Source organism: Erpetoichthys calabaricus, chromosome 3, assembly GCF_900747795.2.
Source record: "Erpetoichthys calabaricus chromosome 3, fErpCal1.3, whole genome shotgun sequence".
NCBI lineage: Eukaryota > Metazoa > Chordata > Cladistia > Polypteriformes > Polypteridae > Erpetoichthys > Erpetoichthys calabaricus.
The window spans coordinates 32,564,061-32,584,475 of NC_041396.2; the positions used below are offsets into that span (position 1 = coordinate 32,564,061).

General features: G+C 36.4%; 1 protein-coding gene across 1 annotated transcript; it reads left to right on the forward strand.

Moving 5' to 3' along the window:
- The first annotated feature begins 434 nt into the window (after positions 1-434).
- Positions 435-20,186, forward strand: LOC114649627 (butyrophilin-like protein 1). Its single transcript, XM_051924569.1, has 8 exons — positions 435-565; positions 5,809-6,024; positions 6,385-6,729; positions 8,666-9,016; positions 11,660-11,938; positions 17,748-17,873; positions 19,140-19,202; positions 19,299-20,186. The coding sequence occupies exons 2-8, from the start codon at positions 5,958-5,960 to the stop codon at positions 19,316-19,318; spliced, it is 1,251 nt and encodes a 416-aa protein (XP_051780529.1). The 5' UTR covers positions 435-565; positions 5,809-5,957; the 3' UTR covers positions 19,319-20,186.
- Positions 20,187-20,415: the final 229 nt, after the last annotated feature.

The following is a 20,415-nucleotide window of genomic DNA, read 5'->3' on the forward strand; positions in this document are numbered from 1 at the left end:
TAAGTGGGGTAGGTGTCCTCTTTAAGTTTGGTTTTAGAACTGTGGATTAAAGAGGCAATACAGTTAGTGAGAGCGCCTCCTCTTGACCCAGAATGGCATCGCTTACCTCAGTAGAGTCAAGAAGGTGATTACCAGGTGCACATGTATGACATTGATGATGATAAAATGAACAAGAACAAATATAAAGATAACTTCAGCTTCTTGTGGTAATTCAATAATACTTCATATCAAATTTCAGCAGCTCTTCATTAATGACAGAAAGCCTAGATGGAATGATGTGCTTGTGCCAGGGACTCATCTTTACTACTATCACTATTTAACTCTTTAAAAATTAATTTTGACTGAAACATTACTGTATTATGTGTCTTTTGTTTTCAGGAGATATCATTATTTATTTGTATTTTCGTTTTTAACTGATATGTTTATTTTTATTCAGCTTCACCTCTGTAGGAGTAAACCTTATGCAGCCTTGAAATAAGCAAGAATAACATACACATGCAGAGCTTCTTTAAAAAAAGAGTGAAGAATGAAGACCACAAATTCTGGAAAGAAGGAAGAGCTTGAGGTGAATACAGCATGTAGCTCAGCAAAAAGAAATTTTTTTTATCTGTTAATTGATAAGTATAAACATGAGTATGTGTGTATTAGCAAAACCATAAGGAATATTTTCAGTGAATCCAAAGAAACAGTAGCATTTGAAGTAAGCCTACATATGTGTTCTTTTATGTCATACCATGTTTATTGAAATTAACAAATTTAACAAGTGAACATTTGCAGATAAAAATGAATAATCCTAAGAATAGATAGATAGATAGATAGATAGATAGATAGATAGATAGATAGATAGATAGATAGATAGATAGATAGATAGATAGATAGATATGAAAGGCACTATAATAACAGCATTATAAAATCTCACAGCAGTATGAACAAATGGTCTTCTAATGTATTGTGTTCTGCAGCACAGTGAGAAAAGATGACTCTTACGTTTACTTTTCTGGACCATCAAAATGTTGTGGAGAGGGTGCCTGCTATTGACCATGATGGTCTGTACCTTCTTCCCCATACTCCTTTCCACCACAATTCCCTGTGAGACAAAATGCATTACATTTTTCATTCCAGCAGATGGTGCATCACAAATATTGATTGTAATGAAATGCATTACTTCAAATGTTTGTGGTTCACCATCTGTTGGAATGACAAATGCAATGCATATGTCAGTGTTATAAGCCATTTGGTATGGGATTTATAAAATCATTGTTGATGTTTGTGATGCACCACCTGTTAGAGTGATGAAAGCAATGCCTTTTATTGTTAAAAAATGTTTATGATGCAGCATCTGTTTGAATGATAGACAATGCAACCAGGTGGACACACCGATACACAGACACTAATTCTTTTATTGAGGTGGATATTAACTGAGCAAAAAGGTAAAGTGCTGGGTGCTGGGAACTACTTTTGCACCCTGTTTAATAGACAAGGCTGAAAATAAAAGTTAAAAAACTAGAGAATGGGGATGGCATGCATACTCACAAAGAGTTAGATTGTGTCTGCTTAGAGAGCATCATCTTCTTCAGTCTCAGATTCAGAACTGACTGCCGATTTCTTAATCAACAATTTCTTAAATACCTGCTGAGGTCGAAGAGGTGGAACTTTCAAGCTGCTACTGCAAGTGACATGAGGTCCTCCTCCTGTGTGTCTTCCTCTGTTCTACATATATACTGCATAAAAATTAGTAAGTTTAGTTTATTTTATAGTTAATGTCCTTTAAAAGAGACAGTTGCAGAGATTTAGTTGTGTTAACTTTGTGAAGTTGTGGGTACAAGTATTGCACATGTGCAGATGCTAATATTGTCTCTATAAACCTATAAATATGAAATGTCCTAATGTCAGTTCTTTCACTATTGTTACAAAGGAGATTAAAAAGATTCGAGTGTAAGAGGGGATCTGGGGTCACTCCAGACAGCTCCTAAGAGAAGTGTTTCTTATTTGTTTGACAGCAGTTTCTTATTACATCCCAAGACTGTGCGTGCTAAACTGAATTATATTTCAAAACTTTTCCTGCAAAAACATGTCTGTTTACATGTGAGGAAAAGAGTCCAATGAAGGCCTGGCGTCTCTTTGATTCCTAGCTGCTGATCTCGGTTTTCTCATTTTGCAATGCTGTAATGAACAAATTGGGTAGCGAAAGTGAACAGATGGATGAAGTACAGGGACACAGTGTTGGAACCTGAGGACATCATACAGGAAATAAATGAAGAGAGGGATAAGGAGTAGTGTTACCAGACTTGCATAACTTATTGTAAAGTAAGACTAAACAAACTAACTAGCTAAAGTGTAAGACCTGCAGAAGACAATACTGCAGACAATAATTAGGTTTAAAAGTATAACGTTGAATCATTAGATAACTGAATATCTTTAGCAAGCGATATTTTCATATTGTGACTGGGACAAAAATCAGGCTGGCATTACTTGCAATGTGTCTTGTCCCAGAGAGGTTTCTCCCCTGGCTGGGGTTCAGATTCATGTTTTATGTTGCTTTTGTTAATTTTTGATTCTTTGATTTATGTTGTTTGTGTGTAGTACTCTTTGCTTTTGATTTTGCTAATGTATGTAAGCTGCCTGTGTTATGATCCATGTATTTTGTGGGTGGTCACCCAAGAGGTGTGGTATACACCTGCCAGTCACTGCCAGGGACTGCCCTCCACCCTATACAGTACATTACACGTCAAAAGTTTTAGAAGACTTCAGTTTTTCCAGTTTGTCTCCACATTTAATCAGTTTAAATGCAATAAATGACCTAGAATGGTGAAAAGGTAAGCAGTAAATTATCAGAGGTTTAAATTTAAGGTTTAGGTTAGTGAAAACCGAATAAAGGAAATTTCAGAATATTACAAATAGGGAACAACTAATAGGTTACAATGTACAGATGTTCTGCAGCAATTAAAGTAAACGGAGCCTTGCAAGTACTTCTGTTGAATATTTAAAAACCCTTATCTATCTTAAAGCAGAGTTGGAACAGACTGTGCTACTACACCCTGTGAAGTATTACTTGGGCAATATTCCTGGTATAATGGGAAGAAACTGGCAACTAACAAATGAAATGAGGCATATGAAACAGGCATTATTACCCTTAGATGTGTAGGCCTTTCATTTTGAGAAACTGCAAAAAATCAAAATGTCACAACACAAACAAAACTTTCTGAGGGTCACCTGCTTACATGATAAGAGTCTTACAGCACAACAACTTCAAATAGCGGTAGAGAAAAGCAAGTCTAACGTAGGGTGTTTGTATGCCGTCGAGTTGGTGAAAGGATGGTTCCTCAGTGTGTGCAACTGTCAAACATGAAGGGGGACGTGTGATGGTCTGGGATTCTTTTGCTTGAGGCAGAGTTGGTGACTTGTGCACAGTGACTGGCATTCTGAATCAAAAGGGTTACCACAGTTTGGTTGTTATATCAGCAAAAGGTGGCTACTTTGATGAATCAAAAATTTTGCACACTTAATGATTCCTGAACTTATTTTTTATTTGCCATTGTTTATTTGTTCTATGTCTTGATTTAATGAAAAATGAAGACATTAAACTGCATACATTTCCATAAAAATGGAAAAAAAACTGAGGTGTTCTAAAACTTTTGACCAGTAGTGTAAATCTGGGGGGTCCCCCACAGTTCCTAGTGGTTCATTTTGAACATGCTCGGGAGTGGTGTGTTCACTTGTGTTTATTGTGAATTCTGTTAATTATTGGATCTCTGACATTTCTGCTTTGTTTTTTGACCTTACCTTTGGAATCTGTTTTGGGACTTGTTTGATTTGGTTTGACTTGGCCTTTATGCTCCATGGAGTTTCGGTGTGATTAGAATTCTTTTTGTGAAGAATAAATCATTTATCTTATAAAGATTTGGGGCTTGCTCTTATTACTAGCCAGGGTTTGACAGTGATATCCCCCTCTAGGCGACATTATTTGGTGGTGCTTTGAAACTCTTTAGTGCTTGGGGCTCCTACGACATAATTAAGTAACCATATACAGTATGTAAGACTTAACAGCAAATATGTAAATTCAATTCAAATTAATAAATCATTAACACATGCAATTGATCTTTAAGTCTATCTGTTTAATAATGGCCTATCAATAAAAAGAAAATTAAGACAACATGGGCAAAGCTAGCCAATAAAGATGTAACAGTAATAGTTAAGGAAGCTGGTTTTATTTTAGAAACTAATTGTTCAATTTTCCCTTTTGTCATCAACCTTAAATTACAAAGCAGGTTAATTGATATGCTGTGATTCAGTAACAGACATATCTGGAAGCAAACTATTCACACTGCAGTTTTATGGTTTCTAATATTTTAACACATCTGCTGTAAAACAAATTATTGCTACAAATATTAGAAGAAATCGATGTTTTGTTAATATTTCAGCTGTATATTTTACAAATAAGATAAAAGATTTGTCTTTATTTTCATGTGGTACTCTGGAGTACGATGCACAGTGAGTGTTCTGGAGAGCTTCCTTTGATGGTTCAATGCTGCTCACAGTCTATGCACAATGGCAAGCGTGTTTTCCCCAATCTCTGTTCCAGTTTCTGCAGTCTAATGTAAGAGGGTGTGGTACAGTTAAGTCATGGTGTGGCCCATTGAATTTTAAAATGGTTTATTTCCATAGGAAATGCATCATGCAAGGCATTCTTCATAGACAATATCTAAAGTAGTTTGTCTCAAGGTTTGTAAGATGATGTTCACTAGTCCTATAGTTTAGTCTAAAGTTCTCAGCTTATCTATCAAACTTTAAAGGCTGGGAGTATCTGTTACAGTCATCCTTGATTTGGGAATTGTTGGTATATGGCTGTGTGATCTCTTGATCACACTTCTTTGATAGAGCCCTCAGCTCCCCTTCTGAGATGTTAACTTTACATACCGCTGTTATTCAGGAGATGCCTTATTCTGGACCTTATTGTACATTTCTCCTCAAGGACTAATGAATTACTTCAAAATAATTAGTAGCATAGATAAAAAAATTACATTTTGAATTTTGACACTATAATGGTTGCCTTCTTATTATGAATTTGTGTGTGAACATTTCATTGTACTGAAGGCTTCGTGTTTTATATCTTTTTGGTTAAAAGAAACCGTGAAGATTACATTTATTGTAGTTTATAACTACTTTAAGATAGTCACTGAAAATCACTTGACAAACACTTGAACTCAGTCAGGTTACAAGATGGTAAACATTTTTTATTCTTGGAAACAAGCCTACAATTTTTTTTATGACATGTAAAACGTTTTTCTTATTTCCCATTGGAGCCCTTCCCAGAAATGAAAATGATAAGTGGTTATGTTTTATCCACTCTGTTTGATTATTTTTCAAGAGGTATTACTTATAACTTTTATCCTAGATGAAGAATACATGTTGGCTGTTAGCTTTACCTCAGACAGCAGTTGCCCAATGATCTTTTCATCTGTTGGTGTAGAAACATCTGGGTCACCTGCACTTTGATGCTATATGTATCCAGAATTTACTCTGGATCTTCCCCAAGGAAGTCTTGGTGAAATCTATATTTTCATTGATGATCTGGTTGGTATCTTGCATTTATTTGGCCATGAATTAAGTACCACATGTCTTCTTTGAGGCCCTACTAAACAGTTGTGTAAATAACAAAGGGGTCTCCAACTCTTCAAAACTTTACTTTGACTTGTTTCTTTGTTATTTCAGACCACCATCTTCTCTTAGGTTATATTGTCTAATGGCTGTTTCTTTATTTTATGAACATGTTCCTGTGAAATAAATTGCACACACGCTAATTGGAAGTTGTAACATGGATGATGAATGGTGGGGTAACATCCTGACTGTCAACTTCATCTAAGGAAAGGATTTATAGAAAGGCAGTTTAGTTCTTGTGGAGCAGAAATCACGGTGAAGATCATTTCAAAAATACACTCATTTGGAGTTTACAGCTGATGTTCCCTATGGATAACTTCCTGATATTTTCTTCAGTGGTCTTGTTATCATTTTGCAATTATTTAGGTAAGACATAAGTACTAAGTGATTTTTTTCTGAAACTCATTGAGTGATGTTGCCAATAACATAATACTACGGGGAGATTTGGGATCCCCAAGTTGTGCCTTGAATTTTTTAATGTTCTTGCCACTCATATTTTTTTCCAAATAAATTGACTAATGGCTTGTCTCAGGAAATCTAATCTACTCTACTGTACTAAAGTTCATTTTTCTGAGTGGTCAGCCCTTTTCTGCTTAAATGCTCAATATTGTAATATTAATTTTGGTGAAGTTAATTTTTTGAGGGTACAAGTTCTTTGCAAATTATTTCTTATGTAAAAAAGATGAATTATCCTTCCATTTATTATCTTTTTTTATTTTTATACAGTTTACGCTACAGACCCTGAAACTGAGGGTCCCATTGCCATGTGCCAATGCAGTTTCTCCACTAATGGCAATGGTACCTCAAAGAAGCTAAATATGAAGTGGGAGAAGGTGGATGGTCTTCCTAGTGAGACTCTATTAGTGTATCCTGACAAGAGGATTCAGGTACCCAGCTTCAACTGCTCCTACATGGAAGGTTCAGACTGCCTCATAGAGAAGCTGGAGAAAACTAATATCTCCTTACGGCTTAAGTGTGTGAAGACAGATCACCATGAGAAAAACATAGGCACAGAGAAAGAAACCTTAGCTGATAGACTTGGGAAAGACAACATGAAAGTTGATCAAGTAGGTGAGGTATATCCGTCTTATTATTTCTATTGAGTTTCTGATAGGCATTACATATCTTGTTGCATTTTATATGTAACAAGGCAAAGAATATAGATCACATCATAATTCGGTTCATATTTACTGCATTTTGCTTGACATAATTATACACAGAAAATTACATTAAGTAACCTATTCAAAAGTATCCAAGATTTTCCAAGTATAAAATACTATATCTTGGTGTTCGAAAGAGCTAAACCATGATAATTTAGGAAATATAATAGATTTTAACTTCTGCCCACTCAAAGATCTCTCTTTCATGTTACAGTACTGATACCAGAAATATGAAGAGATCTTTACAGTGTATCAACAAGGTGCATTAATCGGTTGAAACCTACATCAAATAACTTTCTTTTTCCCTGTTGTGAGGTGGACATGACTTTTTTCAACAAATAACCCAGGCATGTTTGCTGCAATAAATAATTACAATTTATTTAAATAATACAATTTATTTATAACATAAGGATAATATGCTTCGCTCGCCAACCCCTTTCTATGTCTCCCCCAGACATCTTTAAAGTAATATTTTCCATTTGTTTGTGCTAATGTGAGCTTTACTCTCATTTTATTGAGACTTTCACATTTTCCTACTTCCATTATCTCAAACCTGCTCTGCATGTGTATCATGGGACTTGCTTCCAAAGGTTATAAGTATGATGGGACTTTCCTGTCTTGTGGAAAGTGAAAGTTGTCTCTCTGTCTCTCAAAGATTTCTCTTCAAAAGATCACGCCTCGTCGTAAGTTTTTTTTTTTTATAATAGAGAGGTATAGATAAAGAACAATAATAAACAACACAAAACCTAAAATGATGATAGCTTAGTTGAACTTTTCCTCTCCTATAAAAAGGCACCTAACTTATTCTGATGTTCAATATAATACAATTCTGATCTTTCAATTCATGTGGTCAAAATGGATAAGGTCTTTAGCTAATTATTAGGCTTGTGTTGCCTGCACCATAGTGTTTATTTACTCACAACTATTCTACACTGCATTACCCCATCACAGAGTTTCTGTCTGTGTGTGTGTGTGTGTGTGTGTATGTGCATGTGTGTGTGTGATACTGTTTTGAACTTTCCCACTGGATTTAGGAGGAAACTTATAACAGCTAAAGATTTATCCTTCACAAATGTTATTACATGTCTGATACAGTGTTACTAATACCATAATACTTTAGTTGGTTTCATCTTGTTAAATTACAAGTAATAGTTCTTAGAATCGAAAGAGTTGTACTTATGATTTGGTGGAAGGAATACATTTTTGCTTTCCTGAATGGTTTCCTCCAGCACATGGAAAGATCTTCTGTGCTCTTTTCTTTCTTTGTTCAGGAGCTCTTCTCCTTGGTTGTACCTTCTGACTGTGGGTGATACTATCTGTTGCATGTCACTTGGCTTATGTTTCATTCTTTTATCAAATAAGGTGCAGAGGCTGCATTCCAAAGAGAGGCCCTGTCAGGAAGAAGCTGATATTAAGAGCATCTGGCAGCAGGTCTTTTGTTCCAGTCATAGCAAAATAGATAATTCCAGTATGTCCTACAGTATAACTGAATAACATTCCACAGAGAAACATCATTTCTAAAACTGACAAGATGGCGTAAAGAAATGTTGGCTAGTTTAACATGAGCTTCTGTTACTATGGCTTACAGTGGTAAAGGTGTATAAACCCCAAAAACTAGATAGCAAGTTTTTTAAATAACTGATTCATGTTTTATCTTTGACAACTGGGAAAAAAACTTCAAAGTTACAGACCACTTACCACATCATCAGCCTAAAATCTGAGTGAATGACACATATACAGTGTAATTAATATAATAAAAAGGTTAGCGTCATCTTTTCTTGCAGGAACTGGAAGATTGTCACACCTATTTCTTCTCTTTTTGATTGCCCTTTTTGTCTTCTTCTCAGATATTCAAGTCACAGTCAATAAGACAGTTGTTGCTGAGCTTTCCTATGACACTGTCATTCTCTGCAGTTTCAGTGGTACTGTTGAACTACAGAATTCTGCAGTTTACTGGATGAGAAAATACCCCACAAAAAGTGTCACTGTAATGGCATATGAAAATGGGCTCAGGCAGCCAGCTAAAGAAAACTCAGCATACTTGAGCAGAACCCAACTGATATTCGACAACACAACTGGTGATGCCTCACTGCTTCTGAAGAGTGTAAACCTGGCAGACAGCGGGGTCTACGTGTGTCAGGTTGGAAATCTAAAAACAAACAAGTCAGCAGAAGGATGGATGAACCTGACAGTGACTGGTAAATCCGTTTATCAACGTTATTATTTAGGCCTTTCAAATATAGTAGGGTTCTATTTTGAGGTGCTTTAGGTTTGGTATGGTAACAAAGATGTTTTGAGATCCCATAGTGAAGTTATTCTAAGAGACGCTTACGAGAATACTCTTATTTTTACACTCAAAGGTTCTGTGTGACCTGGGACACAGTATGACCTCGACAAATTCATATCTATTTCATGAGATTCCTCTAAATTCAAGTAATTTCAGCTGTGACATGGCATTTGGCAGTTAACTCTCATTATGATAAGAGTATAGTGAAAATCAGGAAAGGAATGGGAGATAAAGCACACGTTTAGGCCGTCTTAAGGCAAAAAAATGCAGTGAAGGGTGGAGAAACCTGACAATAAATGTAAAGAGTTAAGTGACATGAGTCCAAATAAACTGCTAAAAACTGCAAGTGCATAGTCAGTATTATATAGTAGTAATATTTTTTGTATATTCTGGGGTTTTGACACACTAGGAATTAATGTCTGCCATTTTTTGTATGTTTTGCATTGAAATTTCATTTTTTTAGTATCTTAGTTTTCTTTATTTAGGTGATTCCTAAGGATGCACCAATCAAGGGATTTTTAGGGGCTAATAACAATCACTAATTTCATGTTACTGAATTGGCTGATTCCTACTTTTTTTTAATCCCTTAAAAACACTTTTTACACTAAGCTCTCACATAACCAGATGCGTAAAAGTTCTATATGTTCTACATTAAAGTGTTAACGTTGGTATTTTTATTATTAAAATATAGACTACAGGTGTTATCTGTTAATTTTTTATTGACAGAATGAAATCCTGTAGACTTGTTGTTCAATGACCATAAAATACTAAAATAAATAAAATTACTGTAAAACATGTTTTAGCTAATAAAATATTTACAGGAATTATTTAACCAATAATACAAATTGCACAAGAGAAAATAAAATGTTTCTGATAATTACAAGTTGTCATATTGTTTCATATCTTCTATAATGTACTTATGTGAAACAGTGCTTAATTAAAAAAATAATTTTCACCATTTGTCTAACAAAAAAAAATATTTTCCCACACATTCTGTTCATTGTTATTGGTATTTAAGCAATGATTAATGTACAGTAAATGTAAATAAACTTGCACTTATAGATTTGAATCATTTTGCATCAATATACATTGACTATATTTATACAATATTTATATATCCTAATTCTTGAGGTGTAATTATAAATATGGTTCACCCTTTTTAATTATACACTACTTGTTTCTTGCCTAAATGTATATTGCATGACACACATAAATCACAAACAAAGTACTAACCGTTCAAAAAGCTGCAAATTGATCAAATGTTCATAAGATGTTTATCAAGAACATAAAAGGCTAACACGCTTAACACATTTACAAGTAAAACAAATTCTTCTGTTAAGCTAATAAGCCTATTGTTTACTAAGCAGCAGTTTCAAATTCTTGTTTGTCTTTTCTTTTTCTAATTGAAAATGTGAGCTGCTGTATTTAACACAAGCTCGCTCACCTCCCAAACTTTTCATTTTAATTAGAGGACAAAATAAAAATGTGTGAATTCATTACAGTAGTTTTTCTTTTTTTTTTTTGGTCTAATGGCACATGATGACACCTCTGAGTTTGTTTTTTTTCAATTTTTTTTAAAGTAAAGGCTCATATTCTGGTCTTTTCTCTCTCTGGTAAATTCTACCTTGCTGCTCTCTGTTTACAAGATTATGTAGCAAAACAAGAAGTGTGCTGGCTGAACTACAGTAATACCACACGTAAAGGAGCATTACAACTATATTACCATAAAGCCTAGAAAAGCAGATGCTTTTTTTATGATGAGGAAATTTAGTGATCACTAATCAAATCTTTTATAGTGAAAATGGGCCTGTTCAGATTAGCAACCAATCAATCGGAGCATCACTAGTAATGCTATTTTAATGGTCACAATGCCTCGACTGCCACTGATAATATAACAGAAGTTACACTATCAATATATTATTGCTCACACTAAGCGTTATCCCTCTGTGGATAAAGCAACTTCAAAAGAATATTTAGACTCGGTTTCCTTGTACCGCAATCAGGCTCTAACAGTAGGATTTTGTTTTTGGTTTCGACATTTGGTTTGCCTTTGACTGTTAGTCCTTACTGTTCTTGGTATCGCTGGATCTGATCCTTGCTTGCCTTTTCTCTCTGTATCATTTCCCAGAAATTTTCAGGGCTCATAATAATTTCTTTCTGGTACATTAACATCTCCATAACATGTAGAACACACAAGTTTGCTCAAAAGTTTTTCGCAGAGGTCTCTTTTCACTTTGACTTTATAGAGTCTTTTTACATTGATCAGATGTCAAATGAGGCAAATTACATTCACCATGATACAGTATTATAAACAATAAGATTCTGAAACATCCTAGGAGGTAAATATTTTTATAGGCACTTTATATCAATTTACCTTTTAGACAGGATTACACTCGCCCATCTTATTGTACCTTTGCAGTGGGCATAGGTGATGTAATGGGTGCCATCTCGATGTTAGCTGACAACTGTTTATCAGTCATCTTCCACCAGCTATTATTTTATGCTATTAATATTTTACTCCTTAAAACTTTAAATGTGTGTCTTCTTATTGCAGCATCTTCAAGAACAATGATTGTTAAAGGCATCCAGAATCATAGTCTCACTGTAATTTCCAATTCATGGTACCCTACTGTAACAATACAATGGCTAGATAGTAATGGAACGGACATTACAAACAAATCTCATTCAGAAATCACGTGCAACGGCACCATGGATGGACTTTGTCAGATTATCTCCTCTTATCCTCTTGATGATGTCCACAACATGGATTTCTGCATCTCCTGTATTAATCCTTACAGTTACAAGTCAACATCGGTGATCTTCAAGTACAGAGGTAATTATGTTTTATTTTGCTTTATTATACGGTGAGTGTCTTTTCAAATGTAACATTTTAATTGCTTTTAAAAATTGGTTTTATATTAAACATAAGAGGAGTTTTTATAGAGATAGAACATTTTTTTTTCCGCAGGAGGAAATGTGGCTTTTTACAGAAACTCTTTAGATAGATAGGTAGGTAGGCAGGAAAGGCACTATATAATAGACATACAGATAGATACTATAGTGTGAACACACACCAGAATGACTAAAAAGAAATGTGTTACTTGGCAGTCATAGTCCCAATGAGGCATTACGCAGATGTGTCTCTGTTGGTACAAAGGAGCCACCACCACTCCAACGTTTCTTGATGCACTTTTGCCGAATAATTTGTTGGCTGAAAATCCTCAGTGTTAGTGTGTCATAATAACATGCATTTTCTTTTAATTCCCTCCCTTGCTACAACTTCCAGGAGGCCCAGAGTGTGTATCATAACTGTGTCTATCCTTTTAATTAGATTGATATTTCGGTGGGTTTCTTATGAAGTGATATTACCATCCCAGCACACCACAATGTAGAAAATCACACTGGCCATCACAGAGTTGTAGAAGATGTGATGGATGTTCGCACACACATTAAAGGATTAGTGTCACTTTTCTTGAGACCTTTTTTATTTCTTTAAGAAACTGTCACTTCATTGAATGTACTCTCCTAATAAGAGATTCTCATTAAACTGTCAAATATGACATAATTTAATATAGTGCTTCAGCCAATAAATATTTTGATAATTGATTACTTAAACATATATTGATATGATTAATAAATTAATCGACTTAACTGAAAATGATGGCATGTTAATGAGAAAGGCTGTAACCAATAGTTTGGCTTTTTTCAGTTTTAATACACATTCATTCAGTAAAATATTGAGAAATACAAAACTTAAATTCATTAACATCTTATTCCTTATGAAATTGCACTATTAAATTTGGGGAAAATGTCTTATTTCTTTGTACAAAAATAATACTCAAAACAATGTTCATCCTTAAATCAAAATGTCCTCCATCCCCAGCATTTTTAGCTCATTCCACCACACTGTGCTAAGAAGCATCTCTTGGGGTCTTTTCTGCTCACTGCTATCAGGCAACTCAATGCTTCCACCTGATGTACTCATTAAGTTTATTTTTGTTAATTTTTTACTTATTGATTGGTTGATTGACTCTATTATCTGTTCTATGAGTCTGTATTCTTGTTTTTAATGGTTCTGCTGCACTTTGCGTCTGAATTTCCCCACATGATTAATAGTTCATCTAATTAATAAAAAAAAATGACTCAAGTAAGTTCAAAGGTCAGTAAACTTCAAATCAGTCTCTTGAGCTGTGAGCTGACAACAGAAACAAGTACATGCTTTAGTTTTAACCTATGATGCAAGGTTTTCAGAAAAACTGAATATTAAAATTTTAATAAGTCAGCAGGCCAACATGTGTCAGGCTTACTCTTTTGGTATGGTAGTGTCAAATAAGAGTCACTTGAGCTGCTAAGAATAAACAAGTGTACTGACCCAGTCCGTTCAATATTAGCAAAAAATAATAAATCTTGTGTGTAAAACAGACAACAATCAAAAAAATGTATAAATGAATACATTTCATACATCATATAAAGAATTACAAACGCTTAAGCACAAAACGAGGGGCATCAATTCAAAGACCTCTGTCTATTTCAGCAGTCCTAATGGTGCAGTACATTCACTGTGTGCAGTCGTGGTCTGGTGCAGAAGCTTGCAGTAGGAACCAAAATTCACGTTGGAGCTTTGCCTCCCCAACGCATATCAGACAATGTCGTTCCTTCATCGAGGCTCTCAGAGGCTTCAGAATCCTGTTTGGGTTATGGCTGCATGTAATCAACATCAATACAGTACTACTGTGTTACAATGTGTAATTTCACATATTGGTGCAAAAGTAACACAAAATGGCAACTTATCAAGTACAGTGGAACCTCGGTTTGCAAGCATAATTCATTCCGGAAACGTGCTCACAGTCCAAAGCACTCATATATCAAAGTGAATTTCCCCATAAGAAATAATGTAAACTCAGATGATTCATTCCACAACCCAAAACTATTCATATAAAAATTATTAATACAAAATATAAAATAAAACTACATAAAGCAAATTAACCTGCACTTTACCTTTGAAAAGAATCATGGCTGGTGTGAGTGAGTTTCTAAACTCTTGTGGGATTGCACCCAACGGGACAACACGCGGAAGAGCGTTCCAAAGCAATCGCAGTCTTCAAGCGCTGTAGCAGTTCGCCTTAAAAGTGAATCTGAAAAGATCGCGGACATGCTATAAGCAAGGAACATTATAAATGTGCAGGGCACAGTACTACTTGGCCACGGCCTTGCCTGACTGCTGTGTCTGTGTATAGGAGAGTGGCAGATCCCGCTACAATAAATAACCGTGTTGTTGCTGTTTCAAGCTGAATAAAGCTGATGGTGCAAGACGGGGACTCGCACGTCACAGCACACACACACACACACACAGAGTCACAATGCTATAGTAAACAGTATACGCTCGTACGAATGTTGACTATATGAGTGAGGCACGCCGAATCAGACGGAGAATAGGAGATGATTGCCCACAATCCCACAGCGAGCGAGAGAGAGAGAGAGAAGAACCTTCAGCTCAGTTGTGATTACATGACGCTCAGCAGACAAAGCGTATACATACTACTCGTATTGCAAGATGATGCTCATTTATCAAGTCAAAATTTATTACAAATTTTAGGTCGTCTTGCAAAACACTTGTAAACCAAGTTACTCGCAAACCAAGGTTCCACTGTATGTGGACCAGCCAAGGGAGGGCCAACCAGCGTGTTAAATGTAGATCTCGGCTACAAATATATTGAATGTACAGTAATCCCTCATCCATCGCGGGGGTTGCATTCCAGAGCCACCCGCGAAATAAGAAAATCCGCGAAGTAGAAACCATATGTTTATATGGTTATTTTTATATTGTCATGCTTGGGTCACAGATTTGCGCAGAAACACAGGAGGTTGTAGAGAGACAGGAACGTTATTCAAACACTGCAAACAAACATTTGTCTCTTTTTCAAAAGTTTAAACTGTGCTCCATGACAAGACAGAGATGACAGTTCTGTCTCACAATTAAAAGAATGCAAACATATCTTCCTCTTCAAAGGAGCAAACAAATCAATAGCGCTGTTTGGCTTTTAAGTATGCGAAGCACCGCGGCACAAAGCTGTTGAAGGCGGCAGCTCACACCCCCTCCGTCAGGACCAGAGAGAGAGAGAGAGAGGGATAAAAAAATCAATACGTGCCCTTCGTGCTTTTAAGTATGCGAAGCACCGTGCAGCATGTCACTTCACGAAGCAGCTGCACAAAAGATAGCAACGTGAAGATAATCTTTCAGCATTTTTAGACGAGCATCCGTATCGTCTAGGTGTGTGAACAGCCCCCCTGCTCAATCCCCCTACGTCAGGATCATAGAAAGTCAGCGCAAGAGAAAGAGAAAAGTAAGCTGGGTAGCTTCTCAGCCATCTGCCAATAGCGTCCCTTGTATGAAATCAACTGGGCAAACCAACTGAAGAAGCATGTACCAGAAATTAAAAGACCCATTGTCCTCAGAAACCCGCGAAGCAGCGAAAAATCTGCGATATATATTTAAATATGCTTACATATAAAATCCACGATGGAGTGAAGCCACGAAAGGCGAAGCGCGATATAGCGAGGGATTACTGTATATTAAAGTCAGAATCTGATGCAACAACAAATAAGTGAACATTACACATTACTAATACATACTAATGAATAACTCACCTACAAAGATAGGAAGTCAACAAAAGCTTACAGGAGAATCAAGAAGGCTTACTGGCTCCAAAAATGGAGATTCACTAGAGCCATGCTTACTCGTACGAAAGAGTCAGAGATAACTAGTAACATCAATAAGCTCATTTAGCCCACCTGGAGTAACTGTTCACAATTTGTAGACCCGGTATGCCTCTCTTCTTAATAGGAGATTGTTGTAATCTCCACCTCTGGGGTGGGGTTTAATATTTTCAACAATAGAGTACGTTATCATTAAAATGAAAAGACACTGGGTGCTTTTTGGAGTTTGTATGTGTATTGTTTTTAGGTTCTAAGATCCTGCTGTGTATGCAATGTTTAGTTTTACTGATGTAAAAATATGGGCAAGAACAAAATAATATGTAAATAACACCTTTTGTACTGCAGTTTGAATGAAGTGTTAACGTTAAGTGTGTAACATTGACATTAAGAGTGTACTGTTTTTGGATTGCATTTTACACATTGAGAGCCACCCGTCCAGGGATGGTTCTTGCCTTGCACCTGATATTTCAGGTATAGGCTGTAATGGGGAAAGCAGTTTTGGAAATTAAACAGATTGATCTAAAGACCATCCTACATATTGAGATTCAAAGGATGATTTTAAAAGCAGGCAAGATGAATAATTAAAAAAAATGAGTTTAATAATATAGATAAGATAGATCTTTCCTCTGCCTTTGACATGGTCAGCCATCAGATCCTACTTGTTACCCTCTCTGACCTTGGCATCACCGGGTCTGTCATTTGATGGTTTGAGTCCTACCTCTTGAGTAAATCCTACCATGTGACCAGGCAAGGATAATTCAAAATGCTTTGGCACAACTGGTGTTCAACCAGCCGAGGCGGGCACATGTCACATAGTTCACTATGTTTGGCTCCCTGAACCAGCATGTGTTAATTTTAAATTCCTGATGCTTGCCTGCAGAGTAGTCAATGTGTCACCACCTATGTAAATTTAGACAATGGTGAGGTCCTGTGCTCCTTCTCGACCACTCTGGTCTGGAGAAAGGCATCTGCTGATGTTGCCTCTGCACGGTGTAAAATCTCAATCCAGACTCTTCATGTGCAGCTGCTAGCTGAAGGATCTCACTGCCATTCAAATATCAAACTCCTTCAAAGTGTTTATAAGAAGCATTTGAAGTCTCTCTTGTTTGGTGAACTGAATTGATATTAGCTGTAATAATTGTAAATAAACTAGTATTTTGATCTGAGCTCTTTCTTCACTTGTGGTGATCCATTTTTGCACCCTTGTTCCCAAACAATCACCCAGATGGATGTTTACTCGATTATGTTGACGTGTTTTGTAAACTGCTTTGGATAAAAGTGTCCTCTAAGCAAATTAATAAAAAAAATGTGAATGCTAAAGATTTGAAATGATGGTGTCAAGATCAGCTGAACAATTTTGATTTGGTTTTGATTTGGTTTTATTCATTCTATCCATGCATGTTTTCCTTCAAATTATGGCATTTTCATTTTTTTGGGGGGAGGTTGCAGGTTGATGTATGTCATGACGATCCCATAACAAGTCCCATCCTTGCTGTGCTATTTGTGTGTGTTCTGTCATTTTAAATTTAAGCTCATTGGCATTATGAAATAATTGCCTGAGCATTTACTCAAGGTTAAACACAAATTCTGCCATGACAGAAATCAATTCAAACTTTTAAAAGGATCAGGATTATGTAATTGTAAGATTTGCTTTTGTTCTTAAAGTGCTGGTGATTTCAAAGACAATATTAAAGTTATCAGATATTGCAAGTCACTATTTCTACCACTGAAATAATAATAAACTAACTTAACAATCATTCATTCATCTATGGATGGTCTCTGACACGCCTTGACACTGACATTGTGACATTAGGGCCAGGGAACTCACTCCAAGCATACTCTACAGTGTCCTACCTCTGGTTCACCTCCACATCTAGTGTCTTACACTTAATAGACAATTGTTTTATCTTTCCATTCACCAACAGGTCCAGACATTGAGATGGCAACTAAATGGATAGGAATCTCAGGATTACTAGGGGCACTACTAGGAGGATTACTTGGAGCTCTTCTGTACTTCTTACAGAGACGCTGCTCTAAAAAAGACACTCAAGGTAAATATGTTTCTCACTTCTATAGCCTGGACTTGGGCAAATGGGGAATACAGTAATCCCTCCTCCTTCGCGGGGGTTGCGTTCCAGAGCCACCCGCGAAATAAGAAAATCCGCGAAGTAGAAACCATATGTTTATATGGTTATTTTTAGAATGTCATGCTTGGGTCACAGATTTGCGCAGAAACACAGGAGGTTGTAGAGAGACAGGAACGTTATTCAAACACTGCAAACAAACATTTGTCTCTTTTTCAAAAGTTTAGACTGTGCTCCATGACAAGACAGAGATGACAGTTCTGTCTCACAATTAAAAGAATGCAAACATATCTTCCTCTTCAACGGAGTGCGCGTCAGAGAGAGAAAAGCAAACAAATCAATAGGGCTGTTTTAAGTATGCGAAGCACCGCCGGTACAAAGCTGTTGAAGGCGGCAGCTCACACCCCCTCCGTCAGGAGCAGGGAGAGAGAGAGAGCCAGAGTAAAACAAAGTCAAAAATCAATATGTGCCCTTTGAGCTTTTAAGTATGCGAAGCACCGTGCAGCATGTCGCTTCAGGAAGCAGCTGCACACAGAAGGTAGCAACGTGAAGATAATCTTTCAGCATTTTTAGACGAGCGTCCCTATCGTCTAGGTGTGCGAACAGCCCCCCTGCTCACACCCCCCTACGTCAGCGCAAGAGAGAGAGAGAGAAAGTAAGTTGGGTAGCTTCTCAGCCATCTGCCAATAGCGTCCCTTGTATGAAATCAACTGGGCAAACCAACTGAGGAAGCATGTACCAGAAATTAAAAGACCCATTGTCCTCAGAAATCCGCGAACCAGCAAAAAATCTGCGATATATATTTAAATATGCTTACATATAAAATCCGCGATAGAGTGAAGCCGCGAAAGGCGAAGCGCGATATAGCGAGGGATCACTGTAGAATGTCTACCTCTTGAACATTTTTTTTTTCTAGTCTGTAATAACATCAGTGGCCATCAGTGCTTCCTTCTTAAGGTGAAAGTGTTAATGTCACAGCAATTCCATGGTGGGATTTACTTGCTGTTTGGTTTTTACATTGAAGGACTTAAGTCAGTGGTATCATATCAAATGACATGCAGGACAGGGAAAGTGAATTCAAACAAAGAAATGTTTTATTGGAAAAAAATGATTAGGAAATAAAAGGAAATAAAAGTTCAGAACATTTCGGTTTCATGCCACACTCATTTTTAGGAAATCTTGCAGGAAATCCTTCAATTCATATTTATGTTTGTTTTTTTTTTTTAATTTTAGAACATGAACTACAATCTGAGTGCGGTTCCTTAATTTCTGGACAGAGAAGAGATTCTATGGAGGGTGAGTTTCAAATTTTTCTTCTGATCCATGCTATTCTACATATCATGATGGTGACACCTCTGCAGCTTCTAATTGCTGTGTATTTTCTTTTGCTAGATCTCCGTGTAAATATGTGATCATGTGTCATCTCCTGAGCACAGAGAACACAACTGCCTTTCCTCCTTGAATATCAAGATTTCAGACATGGCTGACCAAGAAATGTTCCTCCTTTCTGTTGAATTACGTGGCTGAAATAGGTTGTAGTGTCAATGGAGGACTGAGAATCTGCTACTGTTACTGATTTTTGTCACTTACTGTTCATGTGACAAAAGCCTTTTCATAATGTGGGACACACTCAGCAATAATACAGTCATACTATTAATCTCAAATATTTTTGGAACTGTTATATTTCAATTAGGGTTCAAATGTCTCTTTTATGTGTACCTTGTTCATTGTTTATGTTAACATTGTTGATTATTTTATTTTTTATGTCTAAACATCTTTTACTATGTGTCATGGGTTTTCCCACCTCCCCATTACCTTTAAGGTACTGGCCTCAACCCTATAAAGGCTGAAGAAAACCCACAGTCCCTTGCAGTTCATTGTGAATGAACTCATGTTATTCTGTGCTTTTGTGAATTTCTGGATTTGTGATCTCTGTGCTCTGCTTTTTTGAGTATTCACATTGGGACTGTGTTTCAGTTGGCATTGCCTATTTTGAAGGGAAATGCCTTCTGTGTCTTTCTATGCCTCAGAGCTTATTTTTGTTACACAGATACTTTTTAAAAATAAATCTATTTATAAAGATACCAATTTGCCCTTGTTTTGAGTAACCAGGGTTTAATGGTCTTTCTCCCTCTAGTGTTCATTTTTGGAGATATTTCAGGACTTTGTGCTTGGAAACTCTTTAGTTCATAACAGGAGTCAATTCTGTCACAGAGATAATCTGTTATGGTAGCACAAATCTTTGCTCTCTCCCAAAAATGTTGATTTATACCACATGCATATTCATGACATTAGCAGATGGGGCTCAGCAATATCAATACGTTCAGCTGATTATCATTTCAATTGATCAATACATTATCAGGTCGATTAACCTTTATTGTCTGCTGAGTGACATTAGAGCATTCTCTAGTACTGCCACAGGTTGGCATTTATATAATACAACATTGTACTATAGAAGATACAGTGGAAAATTCAGGGTGTAGTGATAGCAGCAGCACAATTTATATAA

What these genes read in the sequence shown, in the direction of transcription:
- LOC114649627 (XM_051924569.1), top strand. Translation starts at nt 5,958, where the DNA reads ATGTTCCCTATGGATAACTTCCTGATATTTTCTTCAGTGGTCTTGTTA. An exon ending in GGTGATCTTCAAGTACAGAG is followed by an intron (nt 11,939 to 17,747) that starts GTAATTATGTTT and finishes ATTCACCAACAG; the next exon opens with GTCCAGACATTGAGATGGCA. An exon ending in GAGAAGAGATTCTATGGAGG is followed by an intron (nt 19,203 to 19,298) that starts GTGAGTTTCAAA and finishes TTCTTTTGCTAG; the next exon opens with ATCTCCGTGTAAATATGTGA.